At 45.9% G+C, this 21,245-nt stretch overlaps 1 protein-coding gene across 2 annotated transcripts; it reads left to right on the top strand.

Moving 5' to 3' along the window:
* Window positions 1-1,360: 1,360 nt before the first annotated feature.
* TEDDM1 (transmembrane epididymal protein 1) lies at window positions 1,361-20,547 on the top strand (the record flags this gene model as incomplete). 2 transcript variants are annotated; one of them, XM_084775195.1, is made up of 2 exons in its annotated part: window positions 1,361-2,709; window positions 20,018-20,547. In XM_084775195.1, the coding sequence occupies 2 exons, from the start codon at window positions 2,316-2,318 to the stop codon at window positions 20,545-20,547; spliced, it is 924 nt and encodes a 307-aa protein (XP_084631321.1). The 2 variants fall into 2 exon arrangements, with proteins under 2 accessions (XP_084631321.1, XP_084631320.1); XM_084775194.1 differs by lacking the exon at window positions 1,361-2,709 and having other exon boundaries at window positions 19,633-20,547.
* Window positions 20,548-21,245: the final 698 nt, after the last annotated feature.

Genomic DNA, 21,245 nt, shown 5'->3' with positions numbered 1-21,245 from the left:
GTTACCCACGGAGGCCCACATGTGCATTGTAACATGTGTGAACAGCCCCCAACATAGTATGTTTAAGTAAAGAGCTGGAGAGATGGCGCAGCCTCTTCTAGAGGACCCAAGTGTGGTTCCCAGAGCCTATGTCAGGTGTCTCATGACCCTCTGTAGCTCCAACTCCAGGGGGTCCAATGTCTCTAGATTCTGTGGGCACCTCCACTTACATGCACATATTCACATTCAGAAGACATGCATACATACATATAGTTGAAAACAATAAACATTTTTGTTTGTTTGTTTTTTCAAAACAGGTTTCTCTGTGTAGGCTTGGCTGTCCTGAACTCCCTTTGTAGACCATGCTGGCTTCGAACTCACAATGATCCACCCACCTCTGCCTCCTGAGTACTGGGATTACAGGCATGTGCCACCATGCCCAGCTTAAAATTTTTAAGAGAGAAAAATCCTTCAGCTTGCTCACTAGGCTACACCACACTTGAATGGGAAAAGAAAAAGAAAGAAAGAAAGAAATTCAAGGCTACGATGGAATAAGGGAGGTGAGTTTCACTGGTGAAAAAGAAGGCCTGAACTACCGGGCATCAGGAGACTGAATTTCCCTGCTATAAGTTTCACCTTGCCCATGGGGGTCTGCTCTTAGTGGATGCCTGAATCTGAGGGGCATAGATAGAATCAAGCCTTATACACGCTAAAGCTTAGTTTACAGAAGTGCTATCGTATTCAGCCCCGCCCCCAATTAGGAGAGTCTTTAACAACACAAATGAACCCAGAATGCCCCGTGTTAAAGTCAAATAAGCAAGACAGAGGCAAATACTGTATTATCTCACTTAGAAGAAGCATCTTTTTATGTGTTGAATTTACAGAAGCAGAGAACAAATGACAGGTACCAGGGACAGAGGGAAGGGTTCAGAAACAGGGAGATGTCAGTCACGCTGCAGACTTTCAATAAGGGGAGATGGATAAGTGCTAGAGCTTTGATATACAGCATATTTCATTATAGTATAGTGTGCAGTTGAAATTTGCTGAGTGTAGATTTTAGCGGTTTAGCCACAAACAAATATGACTATGTGAGATGGTGGGCAGCTTATCTTGGTGGCTACAGTAACTATGCCATTACATATGTGTGTGTGTGTGTGTTATAATAGATTGTACACCTTAATTCATACACACACACACACACACATACACACACACACAAATGCATGGTGGTCCATACCTGTTGACTCAGCACTTAGGAGGTAGAGGCAGTGGGATCAGGTGTTTGAGGCCGGCCCGAGACTCTATCTCAAAAACAAAACAAGACAAAAAGTACAAAGACTCTTGGCTTGGTTGAAATTCCATGTATACAGCCAGCTGACATTTAGTGCCTGGTACAGTAGGTATTAGACACAAAACAATTATAATTAAAGAGAGGCATTAATTCACATTAAAAATATAAGTAGCCGAGCTGACAAGACTTACATGTCCCACGATATGTGCATCTTCCTTTTACTAAGCTATTCTACCACAGTGCCCCAAAATTGTCCTCAGAGGCTGGCTATGCGAGTTCATCTATGATCCAGCTGAGAAACGCTGAAGGGCAGGGGAGCAGCTCTCCTGGTGGCCCTTACGTCTCCTGCTGCAAAAGAATGAAGATGCCAAGTAGGAGTTCAGGAGGAGATTTACTTATGTGAGCACAAACCCAAATATTGTCTGGCTGTGGTGGTGCACACCTGTAATCCCAGCACTGGAGAGACTAGGGCAGGGAAACCAGGAGTTAGAGGCTAGTCTGGGCCACAGAGAGGAGAGAGGCCTTTGCAAAACAAAAGTTACGAATATTTGCCTTCAGTATATGGACCAATAAATGAGCAGGAATCTTTAGGGGTACGCACAGGCTGAGTCAGTCAGTCTTTCCCCGGATGTTCCCCATGCTCAGGTACCTCTACATCAGTCTCAGGAGAGGCCAAGCCATGGGGGAGGGGACACGGGTTGGTAGAGTCTCCAGCAGGGCCCCAGAGCAGAGCTAATGCAAGCACACAATCCCACAGGTGCCCTCTCAGGAACATTCACGCCTCCTCCTTTGGCGGCAAACAGCCAATTCACCATGTACCAGAAGGGAATGAGATGCTGAGGCGCCCCTCGCCCGAAGCATAGGGCTCCTGTCCAGAACTTTCCATTCTGTGGGAGAGAGAAGTGGGCAGAAGGAGATGATAAAAATAGGTAGCCATTATCTCCGTGTATACAACCAAAACTTGATGGGCCCATGAGAGAGAGAGGAAGACTGAGAAACCTGGAGTTCCATTCTTTAGTTTTTATACAAACAGACCCATAATTTCATGGGGAATGGAAAGTTTGGTGGCCATTTCTACCCAGGCTTATACATTTTCTTTTATGGACTGTATCAGGCAACAGTGGTCTCTAAGGCCATGATAGTCAATGACTCTCCCGCATCTCTCTCATACTTTCTCAAGAACAAAAAGAGATGTTCCAAGCTGTGGAAGATATCCTATGGAGGCTGGCTGAAGATAGTCACTGGCTCCCTCCTAGCATTCTATGTGGTCTTCTGTCTTGATGATGGCATGGTGTTGATTAACAAAGAGATGCCTCCGAGGTTTATGTACCCTCAAGAGTGGCAGCACCTCACCATGTTTATCCTCCTCACCCTTGATGGCTGTGTAGATGTCATGAGCAAGAACGTGCTGCGGCAGAGGTGTCTGGTCCTAGAAAGAGGTGTCACAGTCCTGGGCATCTACGTGGTCCTGCTGCTGCTGGTGTCTCACGTTCAGGTCTCATCAAAGGTAGAGCTGCACGTGCACTCTCTGCTCATCCTAGTGGTATTCCTGCTGATGCTGGTGTTGACGGCAGAGCTGTGGGCCCATGGGTCTTTTTGCCTCCAGCTGATGAAGAACTTTCTGTTCCTGATGATGGGTTCCTGGTTGATGCACACAGGCTTTATTCTATTTAGACCGATCTCTGGCTATCCATGGAAAGATGATGACATCAGTGACATCACGTTTGTCACCACCTTCTTCTGCTGGCATGTGATGGTCAATGCCTTGTGTATGTTGGGAATCTATGGCGTCTCTTCCCTTTGGCACCATTGCTACAGTCCCAGCTGGAGGCTGATTGGGGTCCAAGGAAGCGCTATATCATGAGAGCTCTTCAGGAAGCTTCTACAAGCTGCTGCAGGAGGCAAAGCAACAGGACAAAGATGAGCAGCCTCTTCTTTCAAAGAGCTCTCCCTACAACAAGCCTAGAATACCTGGGCACCCATACCATTCCATCTTCCTCCTGTGGGCTCCCTTATGCACTTGCAATGTACTTTTTGTTTCTTGGTGAAGGTAATGGCCCTGGAAAATGATGATTATTCCTAACTATTAGGCTTGTCATTGACCCTATAAGTGTTGAGGCAATAAAAGGATGATCTGGGGACGTGAAATAGCCTGTATTATGCAGGTCAGGAGGAGTGAGGAGGGCAAAGGCCGGAGAAGGTTGAGATGAGCAGGCTACCAGAACTATCCATAGTGGAAAGATAATGGCAGGAAACCTCTGAGGAGAGGGTGTTTCAGCAGGGTGTTACCACTAATGTTGCTCGAAGTTAGCAAAGGAATAAAGACTTCTCACAAACAGAAATGACAGAAGTGGGTGTCCCTGTTGGCCAACTAGAGTGGGGATACTGTGTGGAAACAGCTTAACATATTGTACAATTCACTACCCCAGTTGGATGGAATTATAAGAATCCCATGTGTATAATTTAATGTGGGTAGATTAGCATTGTTTCAAATACAAATAAATAATTCTTTCATAACTCGTTTTTTAAGGCTTCCGTGGACTCCTGTCCTATTTCTTATTCCTGAACCCAATCAGGCCAAATCAAAGTGGCTAAGTGATAGTTGTATGACCAACTCCACCAGAACCTTATGTGGGAGAGTCTTTTCCAAACAACCAAACCTGTTTCTAGTCACAGTTTTGTTTTGTTTTGTTTTGTTTTGTTCAAGATAGGGTTTCTCTGTGTAGCCTTGGCTGTCCTGAACTCACTTTGTAGACCAGGCTGACCTCAAACTCACAGTGATTTGCCTGCCTCCCGAGTGTTGGGATTAAAGGTGTGTGCCACCATGCCCAGCACCATTATTTTCTATGTAGTTTATGCTTCATAAAGTTTATTTACAGGGCCCTCCTTTCTTCCCTTTCGAAATGTAATGTCTGACTGCTCTGTGAACTCTCTTCACAAAATATAACCCAAATAGTGTAAGTACGAGGCCCATTTGTTTCCTTGTTTACGTGTAAAATGAATTCCACTGATTTGCTTGGGATGTCTTCCACTCCACTGTACTACCATTTACTGCACTTCTTTGAGGTGTTCCAAGTTGACTTTCAATAAAGGTCATGAAAAAAAAATCAAAGACTCCAACAGGTGAATTTGCACAAGGACCTATGGTCAGGTCTGGGATGGGTATATGACTCGAGCCCTTCTGTTGTGGCTCCTTTGCTGAGAATGGATCTGTGACTGATTTACAGAACAGAGTGGGTAGAAAGCAGGTGGCAAAGGCACTAGTTTGCAGAAGTTGGATGATGAAATCATTCTAGGCACCCCTAAAGCAGTGGTTCTCAGTCTGTGGGTCATGACCCTACTAGGGGGCGGGGGTTGAAATACCCTTTTCACAGGGGTTGCCTAAGACCATCAGAAAAGACAGATGTAGCAAAGTTATAGTTATGAAGTAGCAACGAAAAGAATTTTATGTTTCGGGGGGGGGGACGCATCCCCACAACATGAACATGAATGCAACATTAAAGGGTCGCAGCGCTAGGAAGGCTGAGAACCGCTGCCCTAAAGAATGTGCAGTGTTCTCCACTAGCCACCCTCAGCAGCGGGGAGACATCCTAGAGGTCAGAGGCCTCAACTCAGATCAAACCAGGACTCGTGGTTTTAGTGCTGAAACAAATTTGAGAGCCAGGCGGCTTATGAACAGAGTAAGAGATCTTATTGCAGATGTATTAATATAGGCTTACGCACAAGGGTTAGGAGGGAAGAAAAAAAACAACAACAAAACTACCCTTGGAAGAAAGTAAGCAAGCCACACAGAGGAGCACGGTGTGGGCTTCTCAGAGATGGCTGTCCCAGAGTAAGACCAACCCAAGTAAGGGTTTGGACTCCTCAGTGTTTCTCCAGTGGTCATACACAAGATTTGGGTAGGGGTCAGCAGCTGCTATTTTATCTCTGGGTGGTCCTGGAGGGGTACCTGATGGAATTACAACTGAGGTAGAAATCTGAGTAGCAGCAGAGATTCAGGAAGTTAGGATATCTTTTGGGGGTACACAAGGCTGTTTAGTTTGAAATTCCCAGGCACATCGGGGAAGAAGAGTAAGACCCTACCCAAGGTCATGTATTTATACAATTAGACTCATGTCATTGCTATTTTAACATAAAATATCAGCATCTGAAAGAAATGTTAACTCTGTATGTGCAAGTGTTGTGAGTTGTTCTGGAACTCCTGTCAGCTGGCTGGAGGCTTCAGCCAGCCCCCCAGGCTGAGTGGCTCCTCTCTCTCCTCATGTCCTTACAATTTCTGTGCATTTCTATCCAGCCTCAATGACTGTCTCATAAAAATGCACAAAGTAAATGCTAGGTAGGTCAAAAGGTTAAAAACGAGCAACCAGCCTCTAAATATGTTCTGGAGAGTATTTATGTTATAATAGAAAGCACGAAAAAGTCTTCTTGAATAATAAGAAAGATTACACATTTCCTAAGGAGGCCATAGCACCTGCGGTTACCTGCAGAAGACCTGACCAAGGTGGAGTCAACATTACAGAATGGACAGGGAAGGGACACTGAGGCAGGCTTGTCCATCGCTCAGGAGCTGTTGGCAGTCAGCTTCTGGTGGAGTAGGGGTCATCTTTCTCCAGGAAGGCAGCCATTGGCAAATTTCTTATATTCCAGTAAGTAACCCCATAACGATGAGCATGCAAGCAGCCAAAATTACATGTGGTGGCTTACCAAAAGTGTACTGAAAGTCGGAGAAGTTGTGTTGTCAGAGGGGATGTGTTGTCGGAGGGCATGTGTTGGAGAGGAAAAGGGGTCCTGAGGCAGTTGAGGGGGGATAAGATGGAGTCAGGATGTGTGATTATAATCAAAATACATTATATACACACGTGTAATGCTGTCAGAGGATAAATATATTTTAAAATAAATTGTATGAATTTTGATAAATGTATGTCACTTGACAATAAATATAATAACCATAAAAAAGACTTTTAAAAATTATCTAAATTTGATATGGTTAGAGCTGGGTTTGGTAGCACAGTGTTTGTAATTATAACACTTGGGAAACAGAGCTAAAAGCTTGTGAGCTTGAGGACAGCCTGGGTTAGATGGTGAGTTTGAGGGCACTTATGCTATATAATGAGACACTGTCTCAAAACCAAACCAAACCAAAAAGATCCCAGGGGCACTGTGAAGAAATGCTTTGCACCATACACCATACACAGCAGGCCAAAAAAAAAAAAAAAAAAAATCTCCAAATGCATAGATATGTTCAAACATTAACAATCAGAAAGGTAACCTAAGAAAGACAAAAAGAGCCTGGGTGATGGTGGCACACACCTTTAATCCCAGCACGTAGGAAGCAGAGGCAGGCGTATCGTTGTGAGTTCAAGGCCAGCCTGGTCTAACAGAACAAGTTTCAGGACAGAAAGGGCTACATAGAGAAACTCTGTCTTGAAAAACAAAACAAACAAACAAGGTAAAAAGATGCAAGTAGATGTGTCATAAGAGTGACAATTTTCACTGGCCCCTTTGTTTGCTGCCCTGATGGGGAAGATCAGGCCTGGACCTGGCGCAGGTTAGGTTAGGCGAGCACTCCACCACTGGGGTACACTCCCAGCTTTTTCAGTCATTCGTTTCCACAGTTTATTTTAAGAATGTGTAATGGGTATATACCTGTATGGGGCTGTGTACACTTGAGTGCAGATGCCCATGGCAGATGTGGGTGCAGAGAGATGAACTCAGGTCTTCTGTAAGAGCCCAATAAGTTCTTAGCCACTAAGCCATCTCTCCGAGTCCACCTTAATGCCCAGTACTTTTAATCTCCCTGCTTCTCACTTAGGGTCTCAGTAAGTTGCCTAGACTGGCCTTCCACTCATTCTACTGGGCTTGTCTTCTTAACTTATGATTTTCCTGCGTCAGCCTCGGGAGCAACTGATATTACAGGCCTGTATCACCAGGCCTTGCTAAGAATTTTAGCATAATTTATTTTTTGGAAAACAGATTTTAATAAACTGAGATCTCTGGGGTTTTTTTTTTCTATTACACAGTCAAAATACTAAAGAAATTATATTTATCATGGGAGAAGATGTAGGGAAAGGAAGCCATATAGTGTAGGCAGCAATGGAAATTGGCCCACAGTTTTTAAAATCGGTGTGACAGCATGTCACAATGTTAAGTACAAACATCTTTTGAGTAAACAGTCCCATTTCTTGATCAGCTGTACACCACCAGGCCCACTTTCCTGGTTAAGAACTTGTTTGCGCCGGACGTGGTGGCACATGCTGGGATCATGCATGCTGGGATCGCACACCTTTAATCCCAGCAGAGGCAGGTGGATTTCTGTGAATTGGAGGCCAGCCTGGTCTACATTCCAGGACTACCAAGGCTACACAGAGAAGCACTGTCTCAAAAACAAAACCAAAAGGAAAAAGAAAAAAGAAAAAAAAAGGAAAAAGAACTTGTTTGCTTTGACTGCGATGTATCTGCTCATGCATTTAAATGACTCTTTTCGGGGACTGAATTTTTTTAAGGAGGTGGAACCTCAATGGAGAAAATAGAGAACTGTGCCATCTTCTGAAGGTTCAGTCCAAGCTTGCTTCCTGTCTGACGTTCTGTTTTCTGTCCATCGTGCTGTGAAATCGCCTTCTTTCCCTGTATGCTCCCACCGCCGTGATGTCCTGTGCACGTGAGCTGAGCAACCATAAGCCAAAATAAAGCTTTCCTCTGTCAGGCTGTTCAGTCAGGTATCTATCCAGGCAGAGCGATGGAAAGGAACACATTGGTAGAATGTTATTCTTAATAGAATAGTCTTAGCTAGCGTAAAGGCCCATGACCAATCTGTTTATACAATCTACTCAAGACTTCAACCTAGAAGTAAGCGTTATAGGAAACGGGATCTGCACGGGACTTCAGTTCTGCCACACAGGAAAGACAAAGGTGGCAGCCTCTTGAGGTTGTCCATAGTACAAAGTGGTCCATGGGGCCAGCAGAGAAAGCAGCTTAGGTCCACTCAACAGTGAGGTGCTAGACAATGGACTTTCATACTTAACCCTATCCAGCCCTCACAATGATGCTGCTAACTAGTCTGTTTTAATAAAGTCCTTTTCTCTTAAAGTAGCCAGGATAGATTCCTGCCGTCTGTAGCTGATAGCGCTAATATATCTACTCCAGAAATACCTGCACACACCAAGGCATGTAACAGAGTGCAGCAGAATGGTTGCTAAAACAGTTTCCATGGGAAAGTTTCAATAATAAATGACCACCAGCCAGAATTATAGACTTAAAAGGAGAGAAGCCAGGTAACACTTTTAATCCCGGCCTTGGCTACATTGTAAAGTCAAGGCTAGCCTGGGCTAGATGAGACCTGGTCTAGAAAAGCAAATCAGTCTCATCTCCTGAAAGGCAAGGTATGGGGCACATACAAAAAATAGCCAAGTTTCCTGCCACAGTGTAAAATACATGGCCTCTATGATATATTTGAAACTCTATATTTGAAAATCTATAGTAGAGTCCTTATTCCCATATGTAATCCATGAGTGCCTCACATTCTTAGCTGTGTTCTTGTCTTCTGATCTAAATGACCTAGAATCAAGAATTAATAGAATTACCTATTAAGCTGAACTAAGTACATTTTAATGCTTATCTAGCCCTTATCTTTAAATTCTTCCAAACCCTTCTTTTAAACAACTTCAAATGCTTCTTTTCACATGAGAAGGCAGTCACAGAAAGGACCCCAGTCCTGGCACCCATTTCATGTGTGTTAGCCACACTTTTCACCCCTGTGACTGATACCCGAGGAGAAACAGTCTAAAGGAAGGAAGGTTTACTTGGGGCCATGGTTTTAGTCCATGAGCATCTGGCTCCCTTGCATCTGAGCCACTGCGAAGCAAAATGTAAAATCATAGAGAGCAGAGTGCGGCTGTTTACCTTATGGCAGCCAGAGAGCAGAGAACAGAAAGGAGCAGGCCAGGACAAAGAAACCCTTCAAAGGGCAAAGGTACCGTGCCTTCAGTGGCCAACTCCTTCCAGCTGGGCACCACTTTCCAAAGTCACCAATTCCCAAAATAGCATCACTGGGTATCACATCTTAGCATAGAGAGAATATTTTACCTCCAAGACATAACACCTATCAAAAAAAGGTGAATACTGCAGGGCAGTCAGAAGAGACAATGTGTGTATGTAGTGTGTGTGTGTGTGTGTGTGTGTGTGTGTGTGTGTGTGTATTTTGGTGATTGTGGTCATCTGACTCACCATATCCTATAGCAAACCGCCTCTATTTAAATAATGACACAATTGAATTGTAACCTATAACTAAAGTGACTCTGTGATTATTTTGGTTTTTTTTGTGTTTTTTTTTGTTTTGTTTGTTTGTTTGTTTTGGTGTTTTGAGACAGGGTCTCTCTGTGTAGTCTTGGCTGTCCTGGACTCCCTTTGTAGACCAGGCTGGCCTCGAACTCGCAGCGATCCGCCTGCCTCTGCCTCCCAAGTGCTGGGATTAAAGGTGTGCGCCACCACGCCCGGCCTGTGACTCTGTGATTAATTACTTAATCCTGGGCACTTAGAGTTAAAAAAAAAACAACAACAAAAAAACAGCCTTTAGTTGGGGGAACTGAGAAAACATGAAAAAGCCAAACTGCTCCAAACAGCTTGGGGCTTCTGGTTACTCCCCACACAGCAGAGCTGCACAGCTTATCCTCTGCTTGTCCTGCAGAGCCACCTTCCCAGCAGGCTGACTGGCCCTCTAGCACACCGGTGAGCTACCCAATCCTCTAGCCTGTGGCAGGCCTTTGGCGGTAATGAGCCCCAACAGGAGCCTAGAAATAAGTAGGAGACTAAGGAGGGGCATTCTCAGCATGTGACTATCTTGTCCCGCCACCATGACACCAGCTGTGACGTTTTCACTTGACCCCACTGCACTGCCGCAGTGCTGGTGGGAAAACCGCACAAGCCAGGCAGCAAACGCTGGCATCCCTGAGTGTTAGAACTCTGCAATGAAGGAGGAGACTCCAAAGTAGACTCTGTGGCACATTTTCCTAGCTTCTGGTGGCTGCTGCCAATTTTTGACACCCTGGCTCCTAGACATATCACTCCGGTTTCTGCCACTATCTCTACCTTGTATTATCACTATGTGTCTTTGTGCCTTAAATGTCCCTCTGTATTTTCTGAGGATGCCTACCATTGGACTCAGGACTCACAAGAAAGCCAGGATGATCTCATTTTGAGACTCTTAACTAGACCTGAAAGGGAGCTTTAAGGAAAAGGATAAGCATACAATGTTTGGGTTTTAGGACTTATCGGTTTGAGAGCCACCATTGAACCTGCTAGTCCATCCTCACACATACCAGGAGTTTCTCCCTCCTGTGTCCTATGTCCCTTGGGGCCTAGAGACGGTAACAGCTCTATCTGCTACTCAACGACCCCTTGTCTTTATTCTTCCCTTTCTATATAAGAAAGAAGGATTTATCAAATGTTCTCCAAACTACCGTTTGGGGTTCTGTGTAGTCCCTCCTGGGCTTCCTACCTGAAAAGCAAGAGCCGTCAACAAGATTGACGAGCCACTGTCAGGAAGGCTGCCTTTTACAGCTACATTTCACAAAGGTGAACCCACAGTGGAGGCTCGTTTGGAAACACGGTTAATAAATTAAAATATTCCACACAGACAGCCTATCAAAATGCCTGAGTGATGAATTCATCTTTTAGGAAATCCTTAGAAGCTATTTTCTGGTGTGCAAGGATCAACAATATAATGAGAAACAGAGATGCACAATTATATCACAAGTGATGGCCGTGAATAGAGACCTGCGTGGCACAGCCAGCGTGGCTCTAAGACAACCTGCAAGCTTCTTCCCAGCATGCACACTTTCCTCCTGAGTGTGGGAGGATTGTTGAAACAGAGCATAACCTTTTTTTTTTTTTTTTTTTTTGATAGGGAGGGTTGAGACAGGGTCAGGGATGTCTTATTACTCTCCCTATGTAAGAAGTAGTTATCAAATGTTCTCCAAGCAACTATATATTTGGGTTTCCATGTATTCCCTCCTGTGCCCCCCTACCTGAAACAGCAGTTTCAGGATGATCTTGAATTTAAATTCTCTTACCTCCACCCCTCCAAGAGCTGGGACTGGAAGGAGGCATCATCACACCAGGTTTGTTTGGATCCTTTTATCAAATCAGCCCCATGCAAGCACTTTACCGACTGATCTACACCCCCATGCCCTGGGGCATCGCTCTTATAAGCAGTTACTAATCAGTTGGCTCTGAACAAGAGACTCCCTGGGTGGCTCACACGGTGTCCCTCCCTGGGAGGTTTGGGGACACTGCTCTTGCCTGTGCACGGGCTTCCCAGCAGCAAGCCACCCCACGGGAAGGACTGAGACTCTTTGGAAGACAGGGGGCTGTATTTCCCTCAAGGAATTTCAAGTTTAGGGTTCCCACATTGAAGAATTTAGACTCCTGGAAAGTCCCCTGGCCTCCGACGTGATGCTGGGCCACGCAGGCGTGGGTCGGGACTAGTAGTGTAAGTCAGTAACAAATCCCATGTCCGCAGTTTAGGAAGAACTAGATTTAACCGGTTAAAAGATGTGCCAAATCTGATAGAAAAGAATTCCAGAGTGTTGCCATGGCAACACAAGTAGGCTTTGCTATGTTGGGATTGTGTCATTGATAGTCTTCCCATTACTAACACCACCATCAGTGACTGAGTACTTTTTAGAACAGCATGATTCAGTTTGGGAACTGAGAGGCTGATAAAAATTATGGAATACACATATACTACTTACTTTGTGATTTAAAGATATTTCTCTTTCTTTTCTCTTTTCTTTTTCTTTCTTTCCTTCTTTTATTTTATTTTACTTTAGCTTTTAAGCAATTTAAAAATTGAATAAAAAGAGAAAGCTAGGCATAGGGGTACTTGCATGTAATCTCAATGTTCAGGGGGCTGAGACAGGAGAATGACAAGTTTGAGGCTAGCTAGGTATGGTGGCACACTCCTATAATCCTGGCACTTGGGGAGAAGCAACATGTGGGTCTCTGTGATTTTTGAGGCCATCCAGTTTACATGTTGAGTTCTAAGACAGCCAGAGCTAGATAATAGAGAGACCCTGCTTCAAAAAAGTATATATAAATATATATACTTATATATAAAGCTTCATGTAAGCTCTCTCTCTCTCTCTCTCTCTCTCTCTCTCTCTCTCTATATATATATATATATATATATATATATATATATATATATATACATATGTACATATATACGTACACTAGCTTACATCAAGCTTTTTTTTTTCAATATCCTAAATATGGCCAAAATAATTCTGTACAAAAGGAGCAATGATTAGCCGGGCATGGTGGCACGTGCCTTTGATCCCAGCACTCAGGAGACAGAGCCAGGCTGATTGCTGTGAGTTTGAGGCCATCCTGGTCTGCAAAACAAGTCCAGGACAGCCAAGGTTACCCAGAGAAACCCTGTCTTGAAAAGGGAAAAAAAAAAAGAGCAAAGATTAAGTCCTAATGTAAGGGTGTGTACCCTGTTATATCCTGCTGTGTGGGGGATAATGCAGACACAGGGAGAAACAGTGTGGGGGAGAGCGGCTAGGGCTTGTAGTTTCAGGAAGTAAAAGCAAAGTCGCAGCAGTTGGAGTACAGTAGTTGGAAAGTACTTGAGATCAATGCTAGAGGTGGCCAAACCGCCTCAGTCATGGTTATGCAATGACTGACAGGCTCACTGAGGAAAGAGAGTTTTGAGCTGGTGTGTTGGGGGAAAGTCAAAGCTGTGGACCCTTTTGAAGTGGGACCCACATCTTGTGAGCCTCAGTTCGGCAGTTAAAAACCTCACAGGTTAGTAAGCCTCACGTAGAATAAAAGTGAGCAGAAGGGCTGCCTCAGGCCCTGTGCTGGTGTCGAAGGACTCTGTGCTCCTGTGAACCGCTCAAGCCTACATTTTCTTGCCTTCTTTTTTCCTGGGTGTCTTTTGGCCTTGTAGCATGCTGGATTGCAATCAAAAAAATTTTTTAAAATAATAATGACATACCCCTAAACATAAAAGGGTTAAGTTAAAATAGAATCCAGTATCCATTAAGTTTACATAGTCCGGTTCTCAAGATGCCCTTTCTGACCAAGCGTCTACCTTTCCAATGAGCTGGTCCTTTTACTGAAACATTGGCTGCTGTTTTTGTCATTGCTGTTTCATGGGGCAGGGGCTTATGTAGCCCATGCTGGCCTAGACCTGGCGATGTAGCAGAGGATAAGATCTCTGCTAAACCTCGGATCCTCTTGCTTCTATTTCTCCAGTGCTGGTGGAGGCATGAGCCACCATGCCCAGATGATGAGATGCTAAAGACAGAACTTTCATGCATGGACAGGAACAGCCTTCAAGCATGCTAGACACACACTCTGGCAGTTCAGCTACATCCTCGGGTTTGCTAACTAAAAATCAGGGACTTTCGTTTCTTCATTTTGTTTGTTTTTCCAGAGACAAGGTTTCTCTGTGTAGCCCTGGTTGTCCTGGAACTCACAATGTAGACCAGGCTGGCCTCAAACTCACGGAGATCTGCCCACCTTTGCCTTGTTCATGCTGGATTTAAAGGCTGGCACCACTATACCCTGCCTTGTTAATTTAAAACACACATTTCACTTAACGTGGGTGTTATTTTGTCTAAATGTGTACAGCCCGTTATGGCAATCACTCTTAATATTGCTTCTCATCTTTCAGGGCCACGGTCCACATGAAATGGGGTACCAGAGCTTACCCTTGTCCTGTCCTCATTTCCTGAGGTGTGCCTGGCAGCTGTGAACTGAGCATCCGTGGTCAGAGGAGGAAGATAGACAGCAGCCCTAACCTCACAATGAGAGACTGGAACCGACATGTATGCAGGGCACACCACCCTCCGCGGCTGCTGTCTGGGGTGATCGGGTCCCCAGTCTGGCCAGACATCAAAGGATACATATTGCTCACCAACACGAGAGCACACATGTGACTGGAATCCTGAGCTCTCACCTGTGTTGAGATGTGTGGAGAGTATAAAGTAGAAGTACCAGAATTCAGAAACTTAACATTAACCAGTTCTTAATGTATATATAAATTACTTGTTGAAATAATGTTATACAATGAAATATATGTTAAATATAGCCCCATGGCATATTGCTATACCCATAGATCAGTGCATTGCTCAATCCTCATCAGAGAGGATTTTTTTTCAGTAGATGGGGATTAACACAGAGACCCCCTAACTGGACCATGAGTGGAGAGTGGGGGATTTTGGATGTCTTTATCAATCCTCCATCTCAAGGCTCGGGGATTTAGGCAGAAGAGGAGACTGGAAGATTGTAAGACCCAGAGGTGATGAATAATGCCATGGTGACAGAGTCTTCCAGACACAGCAGGACTGATGCACATGTGAACTCACAGAGACTGTGTGTGGCAGCATGCACAGAAGCTTCACATGTTTAAGCCAGATGGGGCCACAGCACCGAGAAGGAAGAGCAGACATGGAGGTCGCACCCCTAACCAAGAGGCTACTTGCAATTGATGCCTGCTGCTGGCAAAGGGGAAGTCAGGGTTCTCCGAGTTTGTGTTTGTGGAGAGAGAGAGAGAGAGAGAGAGAGAGAGAGAGAGAGAGAGATGAACATGAAGTTGGATAGGTGAGGAAGATCTGGGAAGAGTTGGGGGATGGGGGAAAATGATCAAAATACATTGTATAAAACAAATTTTAAAACTTAAAATAAAGTAAAACAATTATAATATCCCACTAATTCTAGCTTTTATATTTAGAAAATTAAAATAGTTGAATTCTAAAGGCAACCTACATGGTCTTAAGGTATGCTCATGTGTAGAACTGTATTGTGCGTTCAGCTGAATTGTAAGCTCTGAGGGTAAGAACTATACCACCCAGTTCTTCACACACACACACACACACACACACACACACACACACACACACACGTGTTCCATCAGTCAATCATTCCTGAGGGCCCTCCTGCTTGTACTCGTGATGTCGTATAAATGGCCACTTGAGGGTCTCTCAGGAAGTGGAGACCCTTTGGTAGAAGCATTAGGTCTGGGGTGAGTCTAAGTGTGGCGCAGCTAGACCACGGCAGACCTTTGCAGGTTCCTGTGGTTAAGCCGCATTTTCCCCAGCGGAACAAGTTTTCAGGTACTCTGTGTTCCCAGACTGTGGGGCTGTCTGGACGGCCTGCTAATCATTCACCACACTTGGCTTGCTTGGACTTCTGTGGGCAGGTCTAGTTTGGGATGGACAAATCCTGTCTTTCTTTGAAGTCCTGAGAGCAGGATGCTCATATGTTAATAAGTAGAATGTGTCCTTCGGCGTTAGGCCAAAATGGGGGATCCTGTCACCCCAGATGGGAGCTTATAGGGACAATGTGCCCTGCATACATGCAGGCTCCAGCCCAGCCTCTCACTGCTGTGAGGACAGGGCTGCTTCCTCTGACTGCTGATGCTCAGCTCACAGCTGCTCCCATCTTACCACAGCCCTGGCAGATGAGAGGCAACGTTAAGGTCTGGGCATGTAGCTCAGTTGGTAGAGTGCTTGCCTAACATTTATGAAGCACCACATAAACCTGGTGGTGCACGCCTGCAATCCCGACCCCCTGGAGGGAGCCAGAGGGACCAGAAGTTCAAGGCTATTCTTGGTTCTATTTGGAGTTTGAGGCAAGCCTGGGCTATGTGGGACCCTAACCCCCACAGGCCCTGACCTGACCTTGATGACATTCAGAGCAATGAGCTCTGTGCTTCTTCCAAGGTGAATCCAAGAGCTGAAGAGAATCAGGGAGTCACCTCCCCCTGGTTAATTTCAGTTGTGTCACTATCGATTTTTTTCCCTTTGAATGGCCTCCTGCTGCAGGTTCGGGTCTACCATTGGTTGGGTGTTTTGGTAATTCACCAAAAGGGAGAAAAGACCGCTCACCTCTACATGGCAGCATCCGTACCTTACTTCCACTTTACAGAAAATCAAGTACAACCTACCATCTCTTCCTCCTCCTCCTTCTCCTCGTCCTCTTCCTCCTCTTTCATCTCAGCATGTGGAAAGCAGAGGCAGGCAGATATCTGTGAGTTCAAGGCCAGCCTGGTCTACATATTGAGTTCCAAGCTAGCCAGAGCTACATAGTCAGACCCTGTCAGACATACAAGAGAGAGCTAATAATAGAATCCAAAATCTGACTTCCAAATATACAAATGCATTTTCCACTTGTTTGTGCCCACTTCCTCATCACCTCATTGGTGGCAATGGTTACAAGCAGGTTTTAAGATTACAGGTGGGGGCTGGAGAAATGGCTCGGAACTTAAGAACACTGACTGCTATTCCAGAGGTCCTGAGTTCAATTCCCAGCAACCACATGGTGGCTCACAACCATCTATAATGTGATTTGACACCCTCTTCTGGCCTGCACCTGCAGGCAGAGGGTTGTATACATAATAATAAATTAATCTTAAAAAAAATTACAGGTGGTTTTTGTGTTTTTGAAAGGAAAACAAGAAAAGTTGATTGAGAAGGAAATTCCCTGTAACCAGAAGAGCTGGAAAACAAAAACAAAAACAAATAAGCAAGCAAACAAACAAACAAACAAAAAAGAGTTATGCCGGGTGGTGGTGGCACATGCCTTTAATCTCAGCACTTGGGAGGCAGAGGCAGGCAGATCCCTGTGAGTTCGAGGCCAGCCTGATCTACAAAGTGAATCCAAGACAGTCAAGGCTACACAGAGAGACCTTGTCTTGAAAAACAAACAAACAAACAAACAAAAAAGAGTTACCCTATGGGCAATTTGCAATGTTCCTTTTGCTTATATAGGTTCCTTGATTGTTCTACAATGACTGCACAGTAAGCAATTTTAAATTCAAATAAGGAAGGTAGGTTCACTAAGAAGGCAGAATGAAGCTTTATTTTCCCCATTTGTCTTCACACTCACTTCCCCAGCCTATGGAAGCTCTCAGCAGGCAGGCAGAAGCAATCTGTGTTATAGCCATCTTTAAGGGTTTAGGGGATGGCTCAGCTTTCAGGCATTAAGCCACCTTGAGAAAGAGCAGATTGGAGGTCCTTCCTGCTTTAAAATGGCTGGGTAGGTGTGGTGCCCACACCACCATGATACCGAGTCAAGGGTGAAGGACTGCGGATTTAAAACACACACACACACACACACACACACACACACACACACACACACACACACACTAACACAGTGGGTCCTTCATGCTAAGAGAGCAACAGCAGCAGCAGCAGCTTCAACATTTATTCAGTGTTCAAAGAGCCTTCTTATAGGCAGCAAAACAGGAATGCCACTCGCAGGTGAAATCCCTCAAGAGGTGATTGCACACAGGAGGAAAAGTCCCAAGGAGGGGAGGAGTGCATTCTCAGAGCAGTAAACATGACTAGCTAACCAACATAAACACAGACACGGAAGCTGCTAGAAACAGGACATGAAACAGCAAGACAGGCAGGCAGCCCAGTCGGACCTGGTTCCTACAGGTAGGAATTTTTTTTTCAACATTGGGTAAACTGACAGTTTCTAGTCAGTTTGAAATCACAGGGTCAAACAATGATACCCACAGTGCTCTTTGTGGCTATGATGTTCTGTAGTATGTGTGTGCGTGTGTGTGGGTGTGTGTGTGTGTGTGCATATAGCTACATGAGCACAGGTGCTTGTGAAGGCCATATTAGGTGTTGCTTCTTAGGCACCAGCCATTTTGTTTTTGTTTTTTTGTTTGGTATGGTTTACATTTTGTTTGTTTGTTTGTTTGTTTTGAGATAGGGTTCACTCCTGCTCTGGTAGGTTTATCAGGATGTGACTCCACCAGAAGTTAAGGAATGTCGTATTTGGATAGGAGTGAAGGCTCAGGAGTGATGTGAGTATAAATGTCCTTCCTCCTTGCCAGCACCCAGATGCTGTAGCCTCTGGTCTGCACTGGCTGGGAGAGTGGAGATAAATGCTTATGCAAATGATTAATGTGAGCCCCCCCCCCATACATGCTCTGTGATGCATTTCCTTCTCCCTCAGGACACCTATGTTCCCTGGGACACTCCTATTCCACGTACCCTCTGCAATAAATCCTGGACTATGCACATACTTTCCACTTCCTGTACCTGGCTCCTCACAATTCCCTCTGCCTATGCTCACTGGCCACTAACCAGTGTCAGAGAGAAACGAAGCAGCTGAACACTATAAATGGCTAATTCCCGCTTGCTGGGGTCACTTCTGTCAATATTATCCACATTATAGGAACTGTGCCTTAATTTCTCACATTAGAAATAGGTTATAGAAACAGAGGAATACAGAATGCTGTAGGAAGTGGATGTCTTCTTAAAAGGCAGGCTTTGTGTACTTGTGGAAGCTGGTGATGAAACCTAGGGAAGGCTGCGGCTACTCTGCTGTGTGGTGGGCCTGAGGTAATTTCAGACCAACAGAGTGGCAGTAAGGAAGGAAAGGACAACCTGAAACCCCTCAAGATCAACCGCAGCCAGCGTCTGCCTGTCACCCGCATTGTCACTCGATGGCAGGCAGACTGCAGCAGGGTCTGGGGGAGCTACAGGTCTACCAAGATACGTGGGTGGCAGTAGTGCCTGGCACTGTACTCTTTTCAGTGTACTTGCCTTCCGGTCCATTCCCGGCTTCAGACTCTTATGAAAACTCCACTAGTAGCCAACCTTCGCTCGGAGCCATGGGGGGTGGGGGGGTGGGAGGGGAATTCTGGGAACCACCATTCCAGTCAGTTTTACTGGCACAGGTTTACCACTACAGTCCCCAAAACTCAAAATGTACTTCTGCAGGTTTGTCTACAGGCCACCAAGATGGTGGTGGTTTGGCGGTGGCAGCCAGGGAGAGGTGAAGGAGGGTAGAGGAAGGGGAGTGGTCCTCAAGATTTGTCAACTGCAGAAGATGAGAAAAGCCAGGTGGACACCAATGTATGGTCTCATATCTAAATGCTTATATGCCTGTGACCAGAGCAAAGGCATCCATCTTTACAAGTAGACTGAAGTCTGGGCAACACTAGCAGACACTTGGGAGCATGAGCGAGCACAGACAGGCCTTCTGCAGATACCACTGCAGGCCACCCCACCACTTCCTTTCCACTGAGCACCGGGTGGGAGGAGAGGAAGGAGAACCTGAGGCAGGGGCCAAGCATGAGCCAAAGCTGCTCAGGAGCTATGGAGAAGGCCCCGAAACCCCCACTCAGTCCCCGGTGCACCAGAGTGGAACGGGACAGTGAGGCCATGGTTCTGCCAAACATGTAGGCTTGACTCAAGAAACGTTTCCTGTCTGTGGGGGAAGCAGTGGGCAAAGTGAGATGATAAAACCAAGTAGAAGGCAGTCCTTCCCGCAGCCCAGAACTTGAGGCGCGTGTGCCCAGGTTTTGCACTTTGTTACATTTTGGTAGCTCCATGGGAGACTTTATTGGCCATATATGTCCAGGCTTGTTTCTGCTCTTCTATGGAGTGTATCAAGCAGTAACAGTCTCCAGAGCCGTGCTAGTCAATGACTCTCTTCTGTATCCTTCCTACCTTTCTAAGAAGGGAAGATGGGCCAGGCTGTGGCAAATAGCCCACGCAGGCTGGCTGAAGATAGTGGCTGGCTCCCTCTTGATAGTTTATGAGGTCAATTGTGTTGAGGAAGGGCTAAAGTTTATGACCGAAGGGCTGCCACCAAGGTTTATGTACCCCAAGGAGTGGCAGCACCTGACCATGTTCACCCTCCTCACCCTTGACGGCTGTATAGAAGTGGCGAGCAAGAACGTCCTGCGGCAGAGGTGTGTGGTCCTAGAAAGAGTTACCACGGTCCTGGGTGTCTACGTGCTCCTACTGCTGCTGGTGTCTCATGTTAAAGATTCATCTGGGGTGGAGCTGCAGGTTCACTCTCTCCTCATCCTGGTGGTGTTCCTGCTGCTGCTGGTGCTGACGGCAGAGCTGTGGGCCCCCGAGGCGGTTTGCCTCTGGATGATAGAGACCTTCCTGTTCCTGGTGATGGGCTCGTGGCTGATTCAGGCAGGCTTTATCCTATTTAGACCGGTCTCTGGCTTCCCATGGGAGGATGATGACATCAGTGACATCATGTTTGTCACCACCTTCTTCTGCTGGCATGTGATGACCGACGCCTTGTGCATGTTGGGAATCTATGGCGTCTCTTCCTTTTGGCACCATTGCTACAGTCCCAGCTGGAGGCTGATGGGGCCCAAGGAAGCGCTGTATCACGAGAGCTCTTCGGGAAGCTTCTACAAGCTGCTGCAGGAGGCAAAGCAGCAGGACAAAGATGAGCAGGCTCTTCTCCTTCCAACGAGCTCTTCCTGTGACAGGGCCTAGACTATCTGGGTACATGTGGCCCTCGTCTTCCTCCTCCGGGCTCTCCTGAGCACTTTTAGTCTATACTCTTTGTTCCTTGGTGGAGGTTGGTTCCGATTTGCTGTTGCACTTCCTGTCTCTGAGCTTTCAGTAGATGCTGAGGAGAAAAGCGCAGCCTCCCCCCCACCCCGCATCCCCCCCACCCTCGACAAAAGGGATGCTGGTGGAACTTGAGGAACGGGAGGGAAGAAGACTGGGGAAAATATGAGCATGGAAGTAAAGCCGGGTGGAAGAGAACGCAACAGCGTGGCTTTAGGGTGAGAGCCTCCACTAGAACCCAGAATTCTGCACGCAAAGCTGTTTCTCGTGGGCACCACTGATTGCTTTCACCTGAGTGAATAAAGACGTGTCACAGCTCGAAACTGGAGTCAGTTGTCTTATTCTGATAAAGCAGATTGATTCTTTTTATTATTTTATTTTTGAGCCAAGGTCTCATGACATTGCCCCGGGTGGCCTGGCACTCCATATATTTGTAGACCAGGCTGGCCTCAAACTCAGGGGTCTGTCTGCCTCTGCTTCCTGAGTGCTCGGATAACAGGTTGGTATGGCACAGGTTGGGAGGATATTCTTGTGGGCTGGTATTTGAGCTCTGTTGACAGACTGCTTGCTTAGCATTTCCGCAGCCCTGGGTTCAACTCCCAGTGCCACAAAAAGCAGGC

Source organism: Acomys minous (genome assembly GCF_964271855.1).
Source record: "Acomys minous genome assembly, chromosome: 1".
Classification (NCBI taxonomy): Eukaryota; Metazoa; Chordata; class Mammalia; order Rodentia; family Muridae; genus Acomys; species Acomys minous.
Note: the sequence above shows the minus strand (reverse complement) of the source record. Positions and strands in the feature narration are given on the sequence as shown.